The following is a 25,889-nucleotide window of genomic DNA, read 5'->3' as shown; positions in this document are numbered from 1 at the left end:
AAGTTAATGGGCTCTATTCTGGGCCGAGACACATCTTCCATTCAAGTTTGATGGAAATCTTTTCAGTAGTTTTCATTTGATCCTGCCGACAAACCAACAGACAAACAAACAAACAAATGGACACGGGTGAAAACATGACCTCTTTGGCGGAGGTAACTATGGGAATGTTTCTAGACATTAACTGTGATGTTTCTTTTTGGCAATTTAATATGTGACAATTGTACATTGATGCACTTCAAATCCAGTTCTGTGTATTGTAGCACTGCCTTTACTCGCCTGATTTAACTGGAGATATTAAACAGGGAGTGACCACGACATGGTGGAAATGTATAGATTACATTTTAACCTATTTTATATTTATTTCACACAAATTTTAAATTGTTTTCATGACTCTCGAGCTGTTATCTTTCGTCTTTTTGCTGGAGTCGCAGGGATGAGGTCAGGGTGTGCGGACACCAGAATCCAGTCTTTGCATCCAGTTTGTGGTTCTGTTTAGGCAACAAAAGCAATTTGGTTGATTTTAAGAAAACATTATTTCATTGTGTGAAATGTAAATCTACAGGATTCACTTTGGTTATGGTTAGAGAAAGATTGTGATTGTTAAGTTATATGCTAACACAAATCTTGAAATTTCTTTTTTTTATGTAAACTATTTTGAATGTCACAGAAAAGGGGAGAATTCGTGCCCATGTACATGAATCCTAAAGCTCAAATTTCGTGAACTACCGTGATATTGGGTTGGTATGAAATATACCCGCCTTGGGTCCCCCGGCCTAAGTCCTTCCATTTATTCCCGTCTCCTCTGCCACCAAATATCCACTTCTTTTTACCTCTTTGACACCGCTGGTCCTTTTCAGTCTCACACCAACAAATATCTCTTGTCACGCTGTGAACATTCATTTCAGACGTTTCCACTTTCTGTCTCTGTGTCCTCAGTGTGTGCGTCTCGCTGCCAGAAGTTCCTGATCTCGCGGGTGGGAGAGGACTGGATCTTCCTCATTCTGCTGGGGCTGCTCATGGCTCTGGTCAGCTGGGTCATGGACTACGCCATCGCCTTCTGCCAAGAAGGTAGGAAAGAGACAGAGAGCCAGACAGAGAGAGGAAAGAGCCGCGAAGACAGTGAATGATGAGCTGTCCTCGCAGAGGCAGGAAAGTTGTAAAAGCATTAATCCGCGAGGAGCAGTGTTTTATAATAAATTGTCAGGTGTGATGTGAAAGTAGATATTAAAATATTAATACAAATTGACCGTCATTCTGCCGCCGAGTTATATTGATTTTGAACAGAAGCTGACAAACTGGCTTTCATTAATATTTCAAGGATCAATAAATACATTTTGTACTCCCACAACATGTCAAATGTACCATTCTCAAGACTTGAATTAACACACCAGGTGCTGATTTTTGTTTTTAATTTAACAGTAAAGAAAATCTGGAAAGAAATCTTCTGAAACGATAAACCCTCAACAGAACATTCCCGAAGAGATAACGTAACAGATGACAATAAAATATCTGTAAATAATGAAAAGGCCACAACCACAGAAACACAACTGTGAGTTTTTGAAGATTGAATGCACACCCACGAATATATTTGTTTATCTGAGCAGACTAAAGCGGTTTTTCGCTGTGTGTATTGTTTGTACAGACAATACAAAAGAGAAAGTAAAGAGAAGTGGAAAATGGTAACAAGAAAAAATTCTTCTTGAGATATTTTATGACTTTTCTTTAGAGATCATCCACTCGTGTATCAGGAGCACCGTTAACATCCAACAACACAACTGTTGAGTGGTTCCTCTGGTACATTGCAGCTGGTTAAACCTCTTATTACTCCCCTGTGATCACCTGCACTGTGTATTAATGCAGCCAAAGTCATGATTTAGTGGTTCTGATCTACATATTTATGTGTTGTCGACTGCTGAATGAGCAGAAAATGGTCATTTGCTTGCAGCTCAGAAATACTTCCAGTTAACAAGTGCTGAGACATCCATCATATCACTCTCTCTCTCCCTCACCTCAGTTTTTCTTGAACCAGTGATGAAAATTAACTAGGTACTCTTACTCAAGGAGCTACTTGTACTCCACTACATGAAGCCTGAATGTGGAAAATTCAATCATATTTCACATGAAAGAAAAATACAGAAAACAAAAATGCCTCACAACTTGTTTTTTCTTTTTTCCTCCTCCATTAAAGGATAAGTACCGTTTTTTACAACCTGGACCTTATTTCTGGCAAAAGATATGGTCATTTACTCACCCAGATAACTTTGGTGTCATTCGGCGTCGTTCGGACGAAATTAGATCCAGTGTAGCGGCGATATATCCATATAATGGGAGTAACGGGGCATCGACACACAGCCTCTATATAACGCATTATCTGCCACGAAACTAGTTCATTTCATCAATATTTTGTTATGAAATGCTAGCGCTATTAGCCTCTGAGTCCGGGCTCGTCTATTGTCAACATCCGGGGTCTGTAGGCTGATCTACTACCTCTGACCTGGAAGATGTCGTCTCTGAGCTGCGCGCGCACCCGCGACAGCGCGCCTTGTTTACCTGTAGCTGCTGCTGCTAGTTTGACCCCGGATGTTGATAACGGACGAGCCCGGACTCAGAGGCTAATAGCGCTAGCATATCGTAACAAAATATTGATGAAATTAACTAGTTTCGTGGCAGATAATGCGTTATATAGAGGCTGTGTGTCGCTGCCCCGTCTCTCCCATTATATGGATATATCGCCGCTACACTGGATCTAATTTCGTCCGAACGACGCCGAATGACACCAAAGTTATCTGGGTGAGTAAATGACCATATCTTTTGCCAGAAATAAGGTCCAGGTTGTAAAAAACGGTACTTATCCTTTAATCATCTGTTTACCCTTGAGATTTCTTTTGAGCCTTTAGAGCTCAGAAAATAACCTCGAGGCTCGTCCTCTAGGTCGAAACCACTGGACTGAATAGAGTAGTTAAAGGAGACCTAGATCAACAGAAGCTCCTCTCTCCCACAGAAAACACTGCTCCTGAATGCCACGTCTGTAGTCCCGCCTCCAATTCAATGACTTTGTGACATCACAGCAGCTAGACACAGCCAAACTAGCGAAGCTAAGTTAAGCAAACGGTGTATAAAAACGGCATGACAGCGCCCACAAGAAAAGAAACGCTGCTGCCACAAATTTAACCAGGTCTCTTGGGTTCGCCTAACCGAGCTGGTTCAATAAGAAAATAATAAACGGGTCATGGAGACGTGATGTTAGTGCACTGAGCAGCAGCGTACTTCTTTTCATTTCCTCTCCCCACATATCACAAACAACAACTCTTGCCCTACGGCAACTCTGAGGGGACACGCCACGTAATTGTGCTCTCTGGTGGGGAGCCTGTCGATGTCAGCCATCGGCGACTGAGCATGCGAAGGGTAGTCCTCCTGTCTGAACCTTCACTAGAGCTTCATTAGTAACCCTAGATAAAAAGATGAACCTGAAAATGAGCATATGTCTTCTTTAAAACTCGCTCCACCCTGGCAGCTACAATATTAAAATCCTGTTTACACATTGTTGCATCAGCATTAACAATGGACTAAAATGACTGGTGCATATGGATAATTACTCCTTAGAAGTTGTTGTCTTGGACCTCTAAAGTGGTCCACAGCAGCAATCACGTCAAGATGGTGACCGCTGAGCTCCTTCTTTATTTCTGGGAAGAGGTGCAAAACCAGTCCTAATCCTCATTCCTGTATAGCATCCATTGCCACTGTGGACTTGTGGGCTTGTCCATCTTCTCAGACAGTGCTGACTTTTAATTTCCTGGAACAGAAATTCTACAAAAGTTATTAACTTCAGACTTTTTGCATAATCACACGAAGAGTTGAACTGCACGTGCATGGGCTCAATCACCCATCACACTATAAGAACATTGTTTTGCACTTTTACTGAAGTATGATTTTGAACTTTTACATGTATTTGAGTAAATTTTCTTTGTTTTATTCGTACTTTTACGTTATTTAAAGATCTGAGTACTTCTTCCTGCACTGCCCTGTTGTTTTTGTGTTTATTTTAATTCATCCACTGTGATTTTTAAGTGAGAAAAATGTTGCCGTAATGTGGACAAAGGGTAGACAATAATGCTTTATGTATGTAGACAGTTCCCTTTTATCCAAGAAGCGCTTCCTTTTATTGTGTTTTGTTATATGGTAAATTTGATACTAAGCGAGTTAAATGATGAATGAGGAGCAGAAGGCCACTGAGCTGCTAAAATGAAGAAAAATTCATGAATAAGGCAGAGGTGGGAGGAGGTCAAAGGGAGATAATGAAGAGGAGAAGAATCAGGTGAATCTGTGCACAACAGGTTTATTTTTCTACTGCGTTATACTGAGATGAAGTTGCGTGTGTTGTGTGTGTGTCTGTGTGCAGCACAGAACTGGATGTATGGTGGACTGGACAGTAACCTGCTTCTGCAGTACATCGCCTGGGTCACCTACCCTGTGGTGCTCATCACTTTCTCAGCAGGATTCACACAGATACTGGCGCCTCAGGCTGTGGGTAAGACACACATGCGCACACACACACACACACACACACACACACACGTTTAAGCAGTTTATGCACAAACATGTATTAAAATCTGAAATTCACGGCCACATTTCTGTGTTTGAATAGTATCATCCGCTCTATAATGCACCATAGGGCCTCCAAGGACGTGTTCTATACGTCTATTAGTGGTCACGTCTGCAGCAAATCTATAAAATATACCTCTGATGCGATGTGCATACAGAAAACTATATGAATATCAATCAGCCTTTCCCCCCTCACCCTCCACCCCCCTTGGCTCTTCATTTATTCTCTTCATCCCTCTGTCTCTGTAATTGCTTTCTTTCAACTCATCCTTCCTCTGCACTCCATCATCCCACCTGGCATCTCTCTCTTTTCATTTTCCAGGTTCAGGTATTCCTGAGATGAAGACGATCCTGAGGGGGGTGGTCCTCAAGGAGTATCTGACCTTTAAGACATTCGTGGCCAAAGTCATCGGACTGACCTGCGCCCTGGGCAGTGGCATGCCTCTGGGGAAGGAGGTAGAGGCTTTATTCTTCCTTCATCTCCTCCCGTCACAGTCTTCTCGGCTTTGAGAAACTGCACATGAAGGATTGCTTGACAGTTTTTTTTTAAGTTTCCTGTCGGGAGGATATGATAATCTCGCTTCTTTGAGTCTCATTAAAGTCGTGGCTGGGAAAATAAAAAATGTGATTTACTGCTAATAACACTTGCATTTCCCATTTGGGGGGTTATAAAGTTGTTTGATTCTGATTCTGAGCAGGGTTTAATCGTTTTTGAATAATGCCCCTGAACTTGAGTGCATCATGCTCCACTCGGTGATAAAATGCGCTCTCAGTCGTATCCTGTCTGCCAACATCCTAATCTCTCTCCATCATCTCTCCCAGGGACCCTTCGTTCACGTTGCCAGTCTCTGCGCCGCTCTTCTGAGCAAATTCATGGCCGCGCTGTTTGGGGGGATTTTCATGGTAGGAATGGTAACTACATGCAAACACACTGATACACACATTCACACGTTTTTTCAATTGTTGAACCTTTGTGGATATTCAGGTATCTCTAACCCCTTTCTCAATTAACATATCCAGATTTTACCCGTGTGTGGTAAAACCCTCAGAGCCGTATTTACAGTAATACAAATACTGATGATGTTTTTTGGTTCATATTTGTCCTATTGAAAATACAAGATGTCTCCTCACTTAATTCAGTTCAAACGGTCTCCTTGCTCTACCACAAGGCCGAGGCGAGGCTAATTCAAAAATCCAGCATCACATTTCAGACTGCAGCTTTAATGGAGTAGTTCACCAATTTAACAAATTTTTTGCTCAATGTCCAAGAGTGAGAAGATCGATGTCACTCTCACGTCTCTGCTTCGGAGTCAGAAATCCATTTAAGGTTACAACTTTGATGCACCTCTGGTATCTGCCTCGTCTACTATATTTTTCAGAGTCCTTGTTAACCTGTTCTGAACTTGTCTAAATACTTAAATTAAATCGGATGGGGGGCATGTGACAACATCCAGAAACAAACAGATGTCATCGCAGTTACATGTACATTTAGTATATGTCGTAAAGCATTCGATCGCCAGGAAGCCTGAATGCTTTTCAACCTTTTTTCCTCGAGGGAAATTTCATTAGGACCACAGCTTTCTCTTTCAGGATCGCCCGATTTGAACACATTCACACCACAAAGCTGGAGAGCTGTCGTTGAGCATTTAGGGGGACAATCACACCTCAAGCACACTTCTCTAACCTTTAATGCTATTGCCAAGGAGGTTATGTTTTAGCACATCTGTCGGTTGGTTGCTTGGTTGGTTGGTTTGTCAGCATGATTACACAAAAACAACTGAACAAATTTCCATGAAACTTGGATGGACGATGGGTCTCAGCCCAGAATAGACCCCATTAACTTACGGTGCAGATCCATGTTAAAGGTTTTTAATTTCTCAGGGAATAATACATGGATCTTGATGAAAACAATCAGGCGTACTAAGGTGGCTGGTATCTGTGAGTGAGTACAATTTGATGCAGAAATATCCGGATTAAATTATGGTTAAGCTGTTATGGGTGGTTTGAGTGAATGATTTTTTAATTGGTATTTGCTTCTGATTTTGTTTAATGTATGAAGGTAATGAGTTTCACTAGCTGGAGTCTCTGTGAATGAAATATGTCTTTAAGTTGATTTGTTTTTGTTTTTAGAAGTTGATGATTGTGCATTAGACCTGTCTGTACAAGTTGTTCAGTTTTTCATCTTTGATTGAATTTTGGTCAAATGAAAGAGCAGTGAAAAGCGAGTCGGCTCTATTTTGTGTGAGCTGGAGATCTTTTTTCACCACGCTGGACCATACAACCATACAGTCCCCTAGTGAGTCCTAATTGATGGTGTTACACAGGGGGAGACTCTTTGCGTGGCAGCAATAGCCTACCCCAGTTTCACAAGAAGCTAGAGAAGTGGGATCCATTTACTATTTCATTCCTTTAATGATGGTAGATAGTTTCTATTAAGGCTTTTTCTTGTTGAGAAGAACGCACATCAAGATTTTTACCACTGATGATTTATGTTTTCGAAAACTATTTTAGAAATATTTTTTTATTCTGGCACTGGAAATACTGCATCTCATCATCACAGCCTTTTCAGGAAAATAACTTAACAAAAAACAACAATGTGTAATGACAGCTTATCTCATATTAAAGCTAAATAGTTGCTGAAAAGAAATGAGGATGGGCAACACTGGAGGATTTTCTTGATCTTTGTATCTTCTCTGGTTGCCGTAGGTGTGAAGCTGCGAGAAGAACACACAATCACAGCTGCTCTTTAAAAAGTCTTTGATGTTTCCTTGACTTTCTGCCATTCCCCAGGACTCACTCTCACCTCCACTCATGTGAGACCACACCCCGGGCTTCTGTCTATTTCTGCACTGGACATTGCGCTGTGCTTCTCCTCCGTGCACCACCAACACCAGCGTCGGCATCAGTACGGATGAAGATAGACTGCAGTGACGTGGAGGAAGAAAAACTCATGTCAGCACAGTTAGAGAGACTGAAATAGTCCAGGGGTCGACTGTGCAACCGTTAAACATAATCAATGAGGGAAAATGTTAATTCAGTTCACTGTGGAATCAAGACTGTGTTTGCTGAAGCTCATTCTCTGCTTGTTTGACTTTGTGTGGTTTGGATAATAAGCTGGATGTCTTCCAGGAGCAGAAACACAAGGTAACCTCTACGCTGACACAGACCGCGCTCACACATATTTCTGTCTTTTTTTTTTTCACCTTCACTGCTAAAGGAAGAGCCCTTTGAGGGAAGCAAGGTATGAATGCACGAGTCAGATAGTTTCTCTATTGCCAATTCCATCAACATTAATAATCCATGCTGTCCATTTCAGAAGCTGAGATAGATTGATGCTTTTTCCATTTTGTCCGCGCTGTTTGATTCTGTTCAGTGAACCGTCACAGCGAGGCATCGATCTGCGCTGCCTTTAGCTTCTATACAAACATCTCATTCCATGATTTCAACACTCAATCCTGGGTTTTCAATTATGGCCCCTCGCTCATATATGTAATCTCATCCAATGTGAGAAGATACAGCGGCAGCTTTACAGCAAAACTGTTGCATTTGTAAACAGCTGGTTTCTGGGGTTTTCATGAGAAATGCATTTGTTATGTATTGTGTGTTTGTGGCATTTGCACGTCCATGCACTGTACACTTGTTGGGATTTGTGTGTGTGTGTGTTTTCTTGAATGCACGGCTCTGCGTGTGTGTGTGTGCCTATATCTGATTGTCGTTGGACAGAACGAGCTGAGGAACACAGAGATGCTGTCGGCCGCCTGTGCAGTGGGTGTGGGCTGCTGCTTCGCTGCCCCTATTGGAGGTAAGACAACATGGCTGCAGCCTCTGATTGAATGGTATCTAATTATGGTTAGATAATTACGGGAGATAATTAGATGAGGAGAGCATTTACCCCGCTAGCAAGAGAGCGAGTGCCAATCTTGGTCCGTCCATCCATCTAACTGTTGGACTCCTGGAGCCACATTCTGTATCTCAGCAACTGTTGGCCACGTAACATTAAATCAGACACAATTATTCATGTGACAGGATGTCTCACATTGTTTGGGGTGACCTTTTATCTGACACCCCTGTCAAGTCAAAAAATATCACTTGATCAACACTTTAAAAAAAAAAAGCCGCTCAGTACCCAACAGCAGACAAAAACGGTTAGCAACAAGCTGGTGAACACAGTGGAGCACAGCTGCTGAAGAGCCAGTGGGAGTTGGTAGAGACCAAAAAAAGAGCAAAAAGACTAAATATTGGGCTGTTTGGGACACAAACATGGCTCCGATCGAATCATGATGTTTCTCTGTAATTGCAGGAAAGTCTAAATAAGCAGGCGTTGGCTGACAACTTTGCTATATCGGCTTAAAAGCTGATGAAATGTTAATATTGTGTGCATAATATAATGTATGAATATTGCAGGTTTAACTACTTTGCTGTGGATATTCATTCATTCATTACATACTGGCACCCGCTACAATATTGGACCAGGAAATGTCTGTTTTAAACCAAGTCTCCGAGTTATAGTTGTGATGTTTATGTGTTGCAGGGGTGCTGTTCAGTATTGAGGTCACGTCAACGTTTTTTGCGGTGAGGAACTACTGGAGGGGCTTCTTTGCCGCCACCTTCAGTGCCTTCATATTCAGAGTGTTGGCTGTGTGGAACCAGGAGGAAGGTAAAAGTCCTTATCCCAGAGTTTTCTTTGTGTTTTTCTCTGTTGTCTAGATGCTGATTCAGTATTTGTAAGCATACTATATCAAGTACAGTATACTAGTATATATGTTTATTTTGTGCGTAGTGTCCTGTCCCTTTCAAAAGTCAGTGTTATGTTGCTGTACAGTCTGAACAGAGTGAGAACAATCCTATCTTTCCTCAGAGACCATCACTGCTCTCTTTAAGACACGTTTCCGCCTGGACTTCCCGTTTGACCTTCAGGAGCTGCCAGCGTTCGCCATCCTCGGGTGAGTGGCTCTCTCTGGACTGACGCCACATTAAACTGATCCCGGAGCAGTTTGGCGCCTGATTTACTGAAGAGATCTGAGCTCCCGTTCAGCCTCCCTCTCTCACTCTCTGTAGTCACATTCCCTTTGAGAGTCTGAAGGTTGATTTGTATTCAATGAACAAGGCATGAAATTAACTTTTTACTCTGCCGATCACAAGTAGAGGCTGTATCCACATCCTCACGTGCCAAGTTTGATTTGTTTGATGCCAAAACGTTTTTATAGAGAAAGGCAATAAATTAACTTTGGTTGGCTTCCTGTCAAAGAGCCTCGGACTGACTAAACCAGAGACAGTCGAGGTGTGTTTCAGTGGCATGCGATTCTTTTTCAGCGTTTCTCTTCTATTTTACCTTCAACAGATTAAAACATGTATGTCTTTGTCTGTTTGCAGGATTGCCTGCGGTTTTGGTGGTGCCCTGTTTGTTTATCTGAACCGGCTGATCGTAGAGTGCATGAGGAAACAGAAGACGATAAACAAGTTCTTGCTGAGGAAGTGAGTGTCTGATGTTACACACAACCTTGACGCTCTGTGGGCCGACATTTTGGGAAATATTTCCTCAACACTACATTGGCGTTGGTGAAGCGCATCCGACCTTCTGAGTCGGATATCTGACTTAAGGGGGCTGTCCAGTTGAAAGTGCCGACTGGGGACTCGGAAATTGCGACTTCCAACATCAAATAGACGCACCGCAGGACTTCCTCCTCTGTGCGCCGGTCATCGTTTACAGTCAGATTAGCAACTTGAGACGCAAGAATGGAGTTGGAGTTGACAGAACTCCTGATTTATCTGCACATGAATCCAGATACATTTTTAAAAAGCTAATTAAAAGCCAAATCGACATCAGATAGAGACTGCAATTCGGTCAATGCAGTCCGCCTCCTTTTCTCTCCACATGAAATGTTTAGCTGCATGCAACCAAAGCCCACTCAAACATGATTTGTTGATATGACTACAGCTTCAACACCAACCATTTGCCAGATGTAATGTAGGTGCTGACTACAAACAAAACTCATTACGTCATGAACGTGTTATGTGTTGAAAACTTGTGTCTTGAAGTGAACATGTATGTAACGCTGTGATCCTACCCTCTCACTGAAGTTACATAGAAACAAGTGATAGGCTGAGACAGAGGCACCATCCACCCTATTACAAGACACTGTACCATCAAAATGATTTTGCGGCCGTTATTTTAAGGTTAAAAAGTAAAACAATGTGCCCCTAAACTTGTATTTAACATTAGCTTGGTGTCTAATGTCACAATGTTAATGTAGTGTTGAGGAAATCTAGGTAAAGTCCTGGCATGAATTGGGTCAGTTTCACACTTCACAGGGAGCTATTTATAGTTCTTCCCTCCTTAACACCCAGAAATCCAGTGTGCACATACAGTGTGACAGGCACACCCATTAATGACCCCGCAGTCCCTCTCTTCCTGTCAGGCGTCTGGTGTATCCCGCACTCGTCACCCTGCTGGTCTCCACGCTCACGTTCCCTCCGGGCTTCGGGCAGTTCATGGCTGGACAGGTGAGAAAATGCTTTTACACTCTTGTGACAGTATGAAAGCATGCCTCCACTGTTGGGGGATGATTGATGGTGATTTCAGATGAAGTGTGAGTCGATGTCATGGAGTGAGTCATTTTGTGCTCCTCTTTAAACTGTTCAAAAGTGGTCGTGTTGCCTAATATGGTTCTCTCAGCAAAAGACCGTGTGTGTAGATGATGGAGCTTCACATTAAAAACAAATATTTTCTTTTTACCCTCACTTTTTTTCAACATTTCCAACCAGCAGAAAAGTAATGTTTATTGTCATAGTGTTAGAATCATTTTTTATAGTAACGATTATAGTCATTATTGATTTATTTGGTGATTATTTTTACGATCAGTCGATTAGCCTATAAAATGTCAAAAGAAAATGTGAAAAATTATCATCACAATTTCCCAGAGCCCAAAATTAATCTTCAAATTGCTTCTTTTGTCCAACCAACAGTCCAAAACCCAAAGATTCCTCATTTACTATAAATAAATGACAAAGAAAAGTGGCAAATGCTCATATTTAAGAACCTCGAGCCTGCAAATGTTTGGCATTTTTTGCTTGAATAACGACTGAAACGATCAATTAATTGGCTAAATTTTGCAGCTCTAAAATACAAAACTTGCAGATCCAGTACTGTAGCAATGTCCAAACCTAAAACCAAGAAATAAGCTGCTGGTTCAGATGCATCGCCCTGACAATGAAAAAGTTTAACAACTGACGCAATGAAATGAAATATAGTTTGACTGTTTTTAGGCAGAAATGCAGAGAACATAGTTTTTGTCCTCCATAACAAGCTGTGAAGTTTCTCTTTGAGCCTCTGAAAACAAGAAAGCCACGTCTCTGGTGTCTTTGTTTTCAGACAGTGATTCTCTTCACGGAGAATAAAACATGTTGCTGCACATTTACATTTGTTTCTAGAAAATATTTGTAACAAGTGGAGTTTTATTGTAAAGGCAGGTGGAATGATCTCACCCTAATCGAATCAGTTTTATTTATACAGCCCAAAATCACAATCGCATCGCCTCAGTGGGCTTTACAGTCCGTACAGTGAACGACATCTTCTGTCCTTAGACCCTCGATTCAATGAAAAACTTGCCTGATAGCAGATTTTTTTCCACTTTAGAAAATCAAGAATTTAAAAGTCATTAACACCCCAAATCACCAGTTAAAATGGAGTATGAACGGAGTGCAGTGAACACATTACGAAATAGATTTAACTCCACAAAAAAGATTAAACTCCACTCAGTATTATTAATGCTATCATTAAAGGGGAAGTTTTGCTAATCTTTATGTGGACGTCCAATCAGTGTTAATGGTAGCTGTAATTAAAGGAATACATTCTTCACTGTGTGCTACTATATTAACCAAGAAAGTCGGGTTTTACTTCTGCAAAATCTGTTCTTCTCTGCAGTGAAGGGTTGGTATGAAGCTGCTTTAGCTTTGATTGAGCCTCTGGGTAGCCAGGGGGCCTTCTGCAGCTCAGAAACATAACTCGTTCTCTCGTTTGTAAAACTAGATACATTTCCAACAGCAAAAATGGCTTCACAGATTTTGAGTGGAAAGGAAGTCACGGACAAGGAGACATTATTGTGGGCAATGCATCCCGGCAAGCGTTCCCAGAAGTCGTACTCGGGGTTGGGAGGGACACTTTAAAGATGTGTTTCGAGGGCACCCAGTAGCTCAGTTCGTAGAGGTTGCGACCCCATGTGCAGAGGCTTTGTCCTCGCTGCAGCAACCCAGCGTTTGAGTCCAACCTGCGACCCTTTGCTGCATGTCATCCCCCCTCTGTCCTGTCAATAAAGCCATGAAAAGGCCAAAAATATGCTTGTTACAGCCTACCTGTTAAAAAATATAGTCAGTAACGTAATCCAGGTATCACATTGTAAATGTAATATAACTTGATAACTTTCTGTTACTTACTAAACATGTGCAAACAAAGACAAGAGAAAAGAAATATCAAAAAGATGACTTGTTTTAGTGTGTGTGTGACACTCGTGAAGTGTTTTTAAAATTATAATCCTGTTAGTAATCCCATTTTTTACTAAATGTATCTGTAATCTAATCGATTCTTTTCTTTTCTGTAACTTTACCAGAACACAGTTACCTTTGTGTTGTATCCTAATTAGGTAACCCCGTTACATGTATTCTGTCGCTATCTTGGCCTGGTCGTACATTTATTTTAAAATGCAGCATGTCAATCTGCAACGTAGCTACTAACTACATTCAAATGAATGTAGTGGAGTGCAATATTTGTCTCCAAAATGTGGTGGAGTGGAAGTAAAAGGAGCAGAAAATGGAAATATTCAAGTAAAGTACAAGTACCTCAAAATTGTATTTAAGTACAGTACTTGAGTAAACGTACTGGCTCTCTCTTTGAATATAGCATGCACTGAAGACTATCAACACTGTTTCGACATGAAGATAAAACGTGGCAAACTTGACAGCAATAAAAATAAAAGTCATGACACATGAGCCAGTAGTATCAAACGCAGCATTTCCAGTAGATGTCGCCTTTGCTTCTGACCTTGTGTGAGCCTATTAAACTGTCAGGTATGAGGGGATCCTAAGAAACATTCAGGTGCTGTAACTATTTTTCTTGTGTCAACCACATCAGCTGACGCAGCACGAGTCGCTGGTCGCTCTGTTCGACAACCGCACGTGGTGCCGTCAGGGCGTGGCGGAAGAGTTCGACTACATCAGCCACCACCACGCCTGGAAGCACCCCCAGGTCAACGTCTTCATCACACTCATCCTCTTCATCATCATGAAGGTAAGCTTTACACAGTAGGTCTACACACTGTGAGCGATTTGAGTACGTTAAAGATGTGTCACACACTTCTCGTCTCTCTCTTTCAGTTCTGGATGTCTGCTGTGGCTACCACCATGCCCGTTCCCTGCGGGGCCTTCATGCCAGTTTTCCTTATCGGTGAATTTCTAAATATGTCCATGTTTTCTAAGTGAGTAAGAAAGCCTTGAAATAACTCGGTGCTGTATCTGTGTGTGACTGACAGGCGCAGGATTTGGCAGACTTGTCGGAGAGATCATGGCGGCCATGTTTCCTGATGGCATACATGCTGACGGCAGCGTGTATCCCATAGTTCCTGGTGGCTATGCTGTAGTTGGTGAGTGGCTCTGAATCTGCTTCCTTTTTTTTTTTTTTTTTTTACGCACTGTACTTAAATTCACCATCTTGTATCTAATTTGCCTTGATAACCGATTTTCAGGCCACTCTTCACTTTCCCTCTCTGCCGTGTGATTGAAATTGACGCCGCTGCAAAGCTGCAGTCGTTTTTATCACTTCATAGCAGCTTATAGAAGGTGACTGATGAAAATTGAGGGTAAAAAAATAAAATCGTTGGACACAAAATTGCTCCGGTCGTGACTCACTGGTTAGTGTGACAGGTCGGCGTTAAATGTAATGAATTAGAGTGACATCCCGGAGAAAAGCTTGTTTGGACCGGCTGTCTGGCGGTAAACTCGCCTCTGATTAATAACACACACTTTGCACATTTAACACCTCATATTGAAAAGTCTCATTTTTAAAACACACACTCCTCTATTAGCTGTATATGAATGGATTTAAAGAGACTAGACAGAAAGAGGATTTTTCTTAAATCCTCTTCCCTCCTACACAGGTGCTGCAGCGTTGTCTGGAGCAGTCACCCACACTGTATCCACAGCGGTCATAGTGTTTGAGCTGACTGGTCAGATCTCCCACATCCTGCCTGTGATGATCGCTGTGATCCTGGCCAACGCCGTGGCCCAGTCGCTTCAGCCGTCGCTGTACGACTCCATCATCCGCATCAAGAAACTTCCATATCTGCCTGAGCTGGGCATGGGCCATCACGAGTGAGTATTTGGTTTATAATTCAGCCTCTTTTTTCCTCGTCACCCTGTTCACCCTTCTCCTCGTTTAAACTCAATTTTCTTTCTCCCCTCTTTCGTGTTTCAGGAAGTATAATATCCGTGTGGAGGACATCATGGTCAGGGATGTGCGCTTCATCACTCTGAACTCTTCCTATCGGGAGCTGCAGGAGATGCTGCTGACCGGTCAGCTCAAAACGTTGGCCCTGGTTGAGGGCAGAGGTAAACTGGGTTCCTTGAAAGTTGGTGAATTTGAGGAGTATGGGGGGTCAGGGCTTGAAAAATGGACTGAAATAGACATTGGTCTTTATTTATTTATTTTGTTTGTTTGTTTGTTTAATGGGAACTGAAATACTTTTGATATTTTTTTTTTTTCTTAAAGGAGCAAGTTTGTAAGATATGGACAACATTTTTGTTTGCACCTTGTTGTGCAGATTTCTACTGAAGTCATAATGCTAACCAGCCAGGCCTGTCCTGTCTTGTAATACCACTGTATACCACAAGAGGCGATAGTCTGATAGCTCCCAGTAGTTTCAGGTGGGGCATATATAAAGCGGGGAGTGCGCTGCTTAGTTTAATAAGTAAAAAAAATAAAATAAAACTGTTCACATCATTAACTCACCGTAAAACACATGGTTTGTCTTTCCACATCACCTCTGGTTTGGTCGAAATAAATCCTCAGTTCACAGAGTAAAATGTGAAAATAGTCCAGCTCCTTGCTAACGGCAGCTAGTCACTACAACAAATAGCATACTGAGCAACAGTCAGCAGTTATGTGGCCCGTATAGTTTTGGAGCTTTGAATTCTGCCTTCTTGTCACAAATACAGCTGAGACAAAATGTTTGTCAATATGCCATGTTGCACTGTCTGCGTGTCTCCTGACATTTTCTGTCATCGCTGAGAACAACTGAGAAGTGATCACACATGAAACTCTCTCTCTCTTTCTCTAATTGTCGTCTGTGAGCTGCTGGTTCTCGTTATAAAATTCTCTGTGATGTAACTGTTTTTAACTCATATGTGTTTATGCCATGTTGAGTAGTTGAATTTGAGGTAATTGGGCCTGGAGGGTCCTTGAAAAGTCATTGATTTGAGGTTTAAGAAGGTGCAGGAACACCGGCTAAGAAAAATAATTGATCTTAAAAAGTCGCGAGGTTCAACTAGATCCTATCGTGTCAATAGTTGTAGGAATTCAGGAATAGAGCGGGTGTTGTTTGTAATGTTTCTATGCTGTTATAATACCTGTGTTTCAGTACAGAAAGAAAAATGATACTTCTGAAAAGCAAGCCAAAATTAGCGAAGGTTAAATGTTGTCAACGTTTGACAGTTACAATGCGCAGCTCAATTGAGCACAAAGGATTAGTTTTATTGTACTGAAATCAGCCAAAATGACTTCATTTCTTTTGTAAAAACATCTCTGAGGAAAATTATGATTTTAAATCTCCGTTGCCACATCATTGGGTACACCTACAGTAGCTGGAATGAATTCAATTTAGTAGAACAATCCTGCAATAAATCCTACCTTCATGAAGGCTGATCCTATTATTCCACCGTAATTAAACCAGTAAGTTTAGACTGGATATTACAAACACTTCTATAAAACAATTCAGCACATTAGCACCACAAACTTGAATGAACGCCTTTCTAACAGTTTCAACTAGTCTTAATTAAAAGCACAGGTTTATTAGACTGCAGTAGTTTAAGCTAGTCTCTTTATCTCATTACCTGTTTTCTTTGTCTGCGCTCCCTCAGACTCCATGATCCTGCTGGGCTCCATCGAGCGACTGCAGCTCCAGTCTCTGCTCTCTCTTCAGCTGGGCCGCAAGCGGAGGCTCGAGTACCTCCGCCAGCTGGCTCAAGACAACGGCACCCAGGATCACCTGCCCAGCCTGACCACCGACAGCACGCCCAGCTCCCCCTGCGCCCACACCCACGTCAACGCCTCGTCCAACACTCGCCAAGCGGTCCGCTTCCTGGTGAGCACGCAACAGGTGTGAGGCGTCCGGGGGCGCCATGCAGGGGCTGGGCTGGGGCAAAGTCTGGCTGGGGTTGGGTTGTAGCAGTAGAGTAAAAGTGGATCAGCATGTTTGAAGCATGTAGCAGTAGGTAAAGGCACAGATGGAGGTGTTCTCGCGGTTCTGTAAGCATTGACAAACTGTATAAATGTTCTTGATTTCTATTAACACGTGTCCTCTGTGTCTCTGTCGTCTGTGCCCTTACCTGTGCTGTCCTGTTCGTTCATGTGCATGTGCTCGTTCGTATTTGTCTTTTCTGTGGATCTGCTGTGTGTGTGTGTGTGTGTGTGTGTGTGTGTGTGTGTGTGTGTGTGTGTGTGTGTGTGTGTGTGTGTGTGTGTGTGTGTGTGTGTGTGTGTGTGTGTGTGTGTGTGTGTGTGTGTGTGTGTGTGTGTGTGTGTGTGTGTGTGTGTGTGGTTGCGCATGCTTGTGTCTGGCTTTGTCTGTTAATACATTTTCCATGTAGATCTCCACAGAGGAGTCTTCCTCCTTCAGCCCAGTGGTGTCCAACGTTCAGCTTCCTCTGAAATCGGCCCTGAAAACTGTGTCCGCCATCAGCGACACAGAGACACCAAACAGTATGTCCTTCCCACACACACACACGGACACGCACAGACAGACACGGGATACTGAAAAGAAACTGATTGAAAAAAATTCACATTTCAAATCCAAATTAAAAAGAAATTGACTCTCTTTTTTCTCCCCGAGGCTCTCAGACTCTCTCCTGTGCAGACCAAGACAAGGAGCTGCTGGAGGTGAGAAGGATGTAATAAATGTGTGGGTGCAAGCGGTACCGTATGAATGTGACGCGTATCGTATGCGTGGGTGTGTGTGCTCTCTCTGAGTCCACGCATATACCGTCCTCCTCCTCTTCCTCCTGCTGACAGGCAGGATCCACCCACAGGCAGCAGGGATTTCCTGTGTGATCTCACGCTGTGGTCGTGGATTTTTGTTTTAAAACTTCTGTGAGTCATTGCCCCCCTCACCACAAAACACATTCACTGCCAGTCAAACGCTTTTTGAACATCCTACATTTGAGCATCTTTGGTTAAGTTTTACGCAATGCATGATGGTGTCATGCAGCTTGTTTTGTCTATCTTTAACCTCTTAAACATTGCTGACGCACTGTCGGGTCAGTCTTTAAAAACGTTGGGGCTGTACAGCCAGACATTGTTCAAAACCCAGAGAACTTTATTCTGATTATGGAGATCCCAACGTTTATAAAGATACTAGATAAGTCGGGATCAATTTGTGGGAAAATGTGTAGAAACGAATTTCTTTTTGATGGATTGATGGTCTTGATTTAGATATTTTAAAGATCATAGAGCTCATGTTTCCCAAACTTCTTCCATGAGCAAAAACTATGTTAAACCCACCTTTTTTTTTTTGAACAATTGCAATATTGAGTCAATCACACATACTAATAAAAGAGCCCAAGTTGAAATTTTCATCAACAAACACACAGCAATTTATAAACACCACATAAAAATACGTCAGATAAATGAAGAATAACATGCATTTAACTCCCTTGTTTTATCAGTGATCACTTTTAAAAATGTGAATAATGTAATCATACATGTTTTAGTGTAATTTATAACTTTAAATTACAAATTTGAAAATAGAAAATATATTCTAATTGGCCTGTCGTGTCCCACCTGCAGTGCCGTCATGGCCAACCAGGTGGCTGCGGCCCACACTTTGGCAATCACTGGTCCAAAATGATAAATCAGTGCACAGAAAACGGTAAACTTCACTCGAAGTTATTAATTAAAATGATCCCAAGTATCTTTTTCTGCATTATAATCTCCGACTGCCAAAATCGTTTTCATGTCGGCACATATCCCTAATTATTAATTATTTGTATAATCTGAGCACTGGAGGGAAGTGACGCCCTGTCGGAAGTCAGTCAGTGAAGGGGACGCGGGATCCTCGCAGCATTTTGAATCTTATCAATGCAGTCGAGGTCCTTGCTGCGGCCCACTGTTAAGTTTTTGCCTTCAAAGGGAAAAAGTTTTGGCCCCTGCACCAAATGAAAGATCAAACGACCAACAGAGTTATTATAATTCCTCCTCAGGGGTCATGAAAGTTTAAACAAAAATTTCACGGCGGTTTTAATTGTTGAGTTATTTTCCTGGAAACCAAAAAACCACGGCTCTGCTGCAGGAACAGTTTGGGAATCACTTCTACAGAGCAGCTTTAACGAAGCGCTGGAGCAAGTTGTGTTAATGGTATATATTCCTGTCAGACAGTGTGGAATAGGCAGCAATGAGATGATTTTTTCCAGCCTTAAAGCTACCTAAGAGGACGTTCAAGGGAAAACATAAAGGATGAAATTTCTTAACTAAAATGTTCAAATATAAGGTGTTCAAAAACCTTTTTTGTTCTGGCCGTGTATCTACCATCCAATGCTGTGTTAGCATTGGGCTTCTCGTGCAGAGTTTGTGCCCTCACCTTCATCTGTGGTGTAGTAATTATACCCTTTCAGCAACATTGTGCTCACATCACGGGGACTTCTCCCAGCAGAAGTCAGACTGGGATCCAATGTTGCCATGACACCATGTAAGGGGGTAAAACTGTCCAGTTTCGCTGATGCTATGTTAATGTTGTGCTGTGTTGATGCCTTCTCTCCCCCTGGAAGAGCCCGGCTGGTCCGGCTCCTCCTGAAAAAAGAAAGCCCAAACGAGTGAGGATCTCCATGGCGGTAAGATTGTCTGCCGCCTAGAGACTGTTGCTTAGTAACCGTTGCCTTGCGACACGCACGTAGTGAGCGCAGGACCAAAATATTTGTGGTGCACCAACCGAAGCATTAGAGTGGCTTTGCAGAGAGAGCGAGAGAAAGTGTGTAAGAGAGGTGTAATTGTCTTTTCAACATCAGTGTTAAGACGAAATGTTTAATCAGCTTCGACTCAATAAGCTGCTGGTGACGTTCTGTGTGTTTGGTTGTGCGATCCTGTGTTTTTTTGAGACTTTGTTTTGTGTTTTTGATTTTTAAGGTGGTTGATTCTTAAGGTTAATGCTGTGATTGCTGTTGTTGTTTCTGGGTATTAGGTGAAGCGTTTGACCCATAAACCAAACTTTTCCCTCACCTTTACCTCAGAAACTCTGCATATAAGTGATTCTTTAGGTTACATTGTGTACGTGTTGGTACACTATGTATATGTAGTGTATGAACTGGAGTTTTAGTGTAAAATCTTACTTTGTTTTTATATATGTAGAAGGAAAACGTATGTCTGACTCCATTTTGTCTTTTAGGACTCTTCTGAAGTGGAGGACTGCATGACTCCATCAGAGGTGAGGCTCGCACCGAACAGGAAATATACAAGAATGAGTGTTTTAAAATGCAGAGCTTATAAGTGTGCGGTCGTGTCGTCCGTCTCGTTGCAGATTGGGGAGTGGGAGGAGCAGCAGCTCGACGAGCCGGTGGATTTCAAGAACTGCAAGATTGATCCCGCCCCTTTCCAGCTGGTGGAGCAAACATCTCTGCATAAGGTTCAATATCAACAGAAAGAACTGAACACTGTGAAATACAATTATAAACATTCATTAAAACATTTAAGTATTTTAACGTAGATGTTCCTTCTGATTATAATGGATAAATTCAATGTGAAGTGTCATATTTAATGCAAAGTTTCTCTATCATGTTGATGCGGTTTGAATACATTTAAATTAATGCAGTTATACAAAAACCTTTTATCTTTATTCACTTATTACATATAAAGTTAAGGTTAACTTCTACATTAACTTAATGTATTTTTCAAGTGTTTATATTACAAGTGTTATACACAAAGGTAATGCATTCACATCCTCTAATAAATCAGACATTTAGTTATTTAATTTATAAACAATGACTCAACATACTAGAAAAACTTTATATTAATGTGACACTTTACATTGAACTACATGTAATAGACATTACATGTATTTAAAATACTTAAAATCACTGCTTTAAGCAAATTATTAGTCTATTTTACAAAGTAAAAGCAGTCATTATACAAAATGACACATTTCAGAAAAGTGAATATTATTTTACGGGGTTATGATCATTGATGCATTAATGTGTACATCACTCTGATGTTGAATCCGGGAAAAGTGGAGCTAATTTTAAAAAATGCGTCGTTATAATTTATTTGTTGATGATATAATCTAAATCTGTAAAGTAACTGAAGTTATCAGAGAAAAGTAGAGAAATAAAAAGTACAATATTTCCCTCTGATATAAGTTTTACAACAATTCGGTGTTCTGCTATAAGTACATCAAAATCAAAAACACTTTTCCCTGAACTCAATGGAAACAGTTATGAGGACTTAGGAAAAGACAACTGCTTTGCTAAGAGGATCCGACTGCACCAAGGAATGTTGGGATGGCTTTATCCCCTTTACTTTCATTGGTCCAGTGTGTCCTATGCTGAAGGAGATAAGAAAGCTAGCATTGAAGCACCTGTCCTTGGCATTTTGAGATTTCGAGCAGCTCTAAGCAGCATCATTGACCCAGTCTGCTTGAAATCAGCTGTTCTGATCTCATTTGATGTGTATGAGTGTGTGCTTCCCACACAGAGCGTACTTTAAGTGAAGCGCTTGTTGTAATCATATCGTAAGGTCAAAGACATACTACGCTGAAGCTTCGAGTGTTGTTTTTTTGCATTAGTTAACATAAAATATAGGTGGTTTTTCAGTCATAGACAGTGAGTAAGCAGCTGACTTTATGTGTTGTGAACGCAGCTATAATTCATCTAAAGCCTCCTCGCTGGTACAGCAGCACATCGGGACAAACTCACACTCGCTCTCGTTTTCCCAACTGGGAAGATGGAGCCGACATTCACCACAGAGTGACCTTGAATCGTTTCAGTTCCATTTACATTTATAAAAATACGATTACATTCACGGTTTGTTGGTGACAAACGTGTAGCTTGCCCCTCACTGTGACCATCTCTAAAGGCAAAAATATCACGATGTCTGATCCTGGTGTGACATTTTCCATAACGATGATCCAAAATGCAAATGAAGCCCCTCCCTGAGTCTGTATCCAGGCCATGACCCATCTCTCCTCCTCCACAGACCCACACGATCTTCTCTCTGCTGGGTCTGGATCACGCCTACGTGACCAGCATGGGACGTCTGGTCGGAGTGGTCTCTCTCAAAGAGGTGAGCGTGCGTGTTGTCCTTCAGTAAAGCTTCTGATATGAGAATATTTTCTTTTAAATGATCATTAATCCATCCCTTTCATCTCTTTTTTTTTCCACTTTCATTGGCTCTGCTCTTTTCTTCCTGCTGGCTGTGGCTCTATCTCCAGCTGCGTAAGGCCATAGAGGGCTCAGTGACAGTGACTGGAGTTAAAGTACGCCCTCCGTTGGCCAGTTTCCGTGACTGTGGGAACAGCACAAGTGTGTCCGAAGTAACAGAACTACACAAGCTGTGCATCCGCCACAGGGGGCTCTCATTGCCACGGGAGCCCAACCCTCCCGACGTGGAGGAACAACCAGATCTCCAGTACAAAGAGATCCCTGTCAACTTCTCGGACAAAACGAATTTGCAGCTGGAAACCAGCCCCGGCGACACCACAAGTCCGTCGTCGGAGTTGGTGCTCCAAGAAAGCCCCTCGTTCACGGAGGACCAATCGGAGTTTACTTTTGACTGCAGCCCCTCCCACACTGAGGAGTCAGAGCTGGCCTGTGACTATGACCTCCCTGCCCAAACTCCTGAGCTGGACCAAACAGTGGAGCAAGAAGAACAGGGGAGTCCGTCTTCGAACAAGGACCTATCAGAACCTGAGGGAGAGGGTAGCCCCGTCCACACTGAGGACCAATCAGAATGATCAGAGGGGATCCATACCGTCGCCTCATGAATGTTGACGTTTCTTACATTTGTAGAGGTCACTCTCACCTCCAAGTCCAGCCTAGATACCCGTGTTTCTAACGTTGTTGTGGCCTGAGTGAGCGAGTGAGAGTGTGACATTTAGTATTGTGTTACTGTGCAAATGCCTGGATAAAGTGTGTAGATAAAGGACAAAGTTATGTTTATGTGATATTTTTATTATTGTCAACAAATCCCATGAAAAGACCAAACACAACAATTGATTTGTCTCTTAACACTTTCCTCTCCTCTCTGAGGCTCATTCATTCCTGTTGGAGACATAAACTCACTGATTTTACATGTCGAAGTCTTGGGAAGTACAGTAAGTGCTGCATATGTGAAAACTATAAGTAAATCTGGGGTTGTAGAGTTAGACAGAATAGAGCATACCAGCCCTCTGTAGCTCTTCATCTCTGCTCAAAGCAGTGGGTGAGTTGCATTGTAGGTAATTTAGGCGCCAGGCTTTGACAAGGAAGGAGAAGTCATGGAATAAAAAAGATAAGTCAGTGGAGTACTCTTTGAAAAACAAGAAATAAATGTATAGTTTAAACAGGAAATGGCAAAGTACGTTTCTGCAAATGACGGATCTGCTGCAACTTTGAGTTTCTTCCTTTTCAAAGTCCTTTATTTGTTTCAGTGCCGTGCCTATGGTCTGGTTAGCCTTTAGCACAAAAACACTTGGTAAGGGTTTGGAAAAGATCACAAACTGCTCAGTGTCTAGACGTCTCCTTAAAATCACCTAGTTTTGTCGCCAAACACGTCTGGAAACTGTTTCGACTGGAAGCTGTCTTTTAAAAATACCCAGTGGTTTCACACTTACAAATGTTGAAACACAATCTCGAACATTGGTCAATGGCCTCTTGTTTGTAACTCCACCACCCTCCCGTTGGTCCAGGGAGCAGCTATTTTTGTCGCACATGCACCCAAAAATCTAAACATTTCAAGTGCGACTAAAACAGTTGCCTTTGAGCAAATGTATTCCTGTTTAAAATCAATTACATAATTTGTTAAGAAATTAAAGATGCAGTATGTAAGAATTGTCCACCTGTTCAATTCAAATAAACAGGGGTAGCATATTACCAGAGCAACCGCTAACTGCTGCTGCTGCTAACTGTAGCTTCCGTTGGCAAGGAAGCTCAGTTTACCGTGAAGCTAGCAATCTTGTTCGCTGACTGACGGAGCACCGGGGGATTGTTGGTGTTGTTCACTATCGGACTTTCACCTCTTGAGGTAGAATGTAGCTAGGGGCTAGGTGGTTAGCATGCTAACTTCAGTAGATATCCCCGGTATACAAAAGAAAAATATCTTGGAAATAACATCAAAACTGTTGTTTCTTTACATTCTGTTGATAATTTTACTAAATCTTAAAATTAAAAACTAAAATTCTTACATACTGCACCTTTTTAAATCAAAATGTATAACTGGGTGTTACGTGTCAGTGCACCTGAATAAAAAAGCACCAGTGTTAAAAGTTAGCCTCTGCGTCCCCGCCACCTCCTGATGTTAAAGTCAGGTCTTAAACATGTAATGTGAACGTGATAAGACACATTTTGTAGAAACTTGACCTGCCAACTTTTTGATTTTCGCAACTGGGTTTGCTCGGTTGTCAGATAATTGCAGATGTTGATGCTTGAGCTTTTTTTTGGCCTGAAAGCTGAACTGAACCTGCAGGTTCTCCAAGGTCAAGGATGACCTTTAAAACTTAACCAGTTTGTTTTGAAATGACGTGGCATAATCGAAAGGTTGAGAGCAGCTAATAAAAGGACCTTTAGGTGAGATTATTTTATCAATATATTTTCATTAAAAACAGCTGGACACTTAAGGTTATATTTCTCAGACAAGAATAAATAGTGGCTTTGTCTCTCAGCCTTTGGTGACTCGAGTATTTTGCAGCACCAGGAGTTTGTTCGTGGGATATTCACCATGTAGTGCCCAAATTCATTGTGATGAATGAACATGTCACTCAAACAGGGTAAAATAGTGAATCTGTTGGGACCACTTTCAGGCTATATTCAGGAACATGTCAACCAGTGCGACGATGTGGTTCATTTGTGTGTTTTAAATAAGTTTTTTTGAGCTCGAATAAATCGCAGCATTCATGGGATTTGTTAACGATATAGAAAAATACAGAATATCACCAGCTTTATCTTTTAAATGTGTGTGTGTGATTGTGTGCGCGAGAGAGAGAGAGAGAGAGAGAGAGAGAGAGAGAGAGAGAGACTTTTTGACACTTTCCTTGCATTGCTCAAATCCGGTTCAGACTCTTCGACATAATTAGAGTCTTTTTTTTTTTGCCAAAAGAACATCCTGTAAACACGACTTCAAACATTACGAGGAGGGAGATAAATCACACGGGGCAGAAATGGGAGTGAATAACAGAGAAGAAAGCACAGAAGAACAGAGAAAATTATTCAAATGAGCACATGATGTTATCGATTTAAACTACCTATTCCCCAGCACCGGACTAAAAAAGACACGGTGGTGTTGGTTACATGTTGGCTGATATGCAATAAATTTACAGTAATAATGCAGTAAAAGGTGATATAACAGCAACAGCGTCATCACTATATTGTCCATGTCGTTATCAGTAGCCTTTTTTTTCCTTTTTTTTTTTTATTTGACAACTAAATATTTGTGTCGGGTCATATCAGCCCCCCAAAAATCCCCAATTAACTGTTCACATGACGACAAAGGCAGCTTACAAAGGTCCACCGAGTTTAGTACAGGACTCCAAATAACGATGAAGCACATTGTAATTACCATGAGTATAATTTCCTGCACATGTAGCCTTGTTTGGCTTTATAGGGGCTGATTCAATAAGGGCAAACGTAGACTTGTCGTTCTTGTCACTTGAACTGCCTCCACATTTTTCCTGCTATGTGAATTATCTGTGTTTACCGTGTTTCTAGCATGATAAAAGGAACAACACTTTGAGCTCAGAGTGAAAAGGAACGACGCAGGAAGTTGTACAGAGCACACAAAACACACACACACACGTACACTTAAGCGCACACATGTACGCGGCCTGTAGATATCAATAACACCGTGA

At 41.8% G+C, this 25,889-nt stretch overlaps 1 protein-coding gene across 7 annotated transcripts in view; it reads left to right on the top strand.

The window, feature by feature from the left end:
- The window catches only part of clcn2a (chloride channel, voltage-sensitive 2a), a 51,907-nt gene extending 26,518 nt beyond the window's left edge, over positions 1–25,389 (top strand). For 2 of the 7 annotated variants that reach the window (XM_084369490.1, XM_084369485.1), the window contains exons 3-25: positions 937–1,068; positions 4,400–4,528; positions 4,925–5,058; positions 5,425–5,514; positions 7,820–7,843; positions 8,326–8,404; positions 9,134–9,259; positions 9,461–9,545; positions 9,976–10,077; positions 11,004–11,106; positions 13,730–13,885; positions 13,972–14,041; positions 14,127–14,237; positions 14,751–14,964; positions 15,068–15,201; positions 16,729–16,967; positions 17,458–17,569; positions 17,700–17,746; positions 19,630–19,692; positions 20,244–20,282; positions 20,376–20,480; positions 22,046–22,132; positions 22,281–25,389. In XM_084369490.1, coding sequence (XP_084225616.1) covers positions 937–1,068; positions 4,400–4,528; positions 4,925–5,058; positions 5,425–5,514; positions 7,820–7,843; positions 8,326–8,404; positions 9,134–9,259; positions 9,461–9,545; positions 9,976–10,077; positions 11,004–11,106; positions 13,730–13,885; positions 13,972–14,041; positions 14,127–14,237; positions 14,751–14,964; positions 15,068–15,201; positions 16,729–16,967; positions 17,458–17,569; positions 17,700–17,746; positions 19,630–19,692; positions 20,244–20,282; positions 20,376–20,480; positions 22,046–22,132; positions 22,281–22,802 — 2,903 coding nt within the window. In that variant the 3' untranslated portion in view covers positions 22,803–25,389. The remainder of the gene's footprint in view (positions 1–936; positions 1,069–4,399; positions 4,529–4,924; positions 5,059–5,424; positions 5,515–7,819; positions 7,844–8,325; positions 8,405–9,133; positions 9,260–9,460; positions 9,546–9,975; positions 10,078–11,003; positions 11,107–13,729; positions 13,886–13,971; positions 14,042–14,126; positions 14,238–14,750; positions 14,965–15,067; positions 15,202–16,728; positions 16,968–17,457; positions 17,570–17,699; positions 17,747–19,629; positions 19,693–20,243; positions 20,283–20,375; positions 20,481–22,045; positions 22,133–22,280) is intronic. The other 5 variants (XM_084369489.1, XM_084369486.1, XM_084369488.1 and 2 more) reach the window with 5 other exon arrangements.
- Positions 25,390–25,889: the final 500 nt, after the last annotated feature.

This window comes from Pagrus pagrus, assembly GCF_965226575.1.
Source record: "Pagrus pagrus genome assembly, chromosome: 12".
Lineage (NCBI taxonomy): Eukaryota > Metazoa > Chordata > Actinopteri > Spariformes > Sparidae > Pagrus > Pagrus pagrus.
This window is presented reverse-complemented; position numbering and strand designations above follow the sequence as displayed.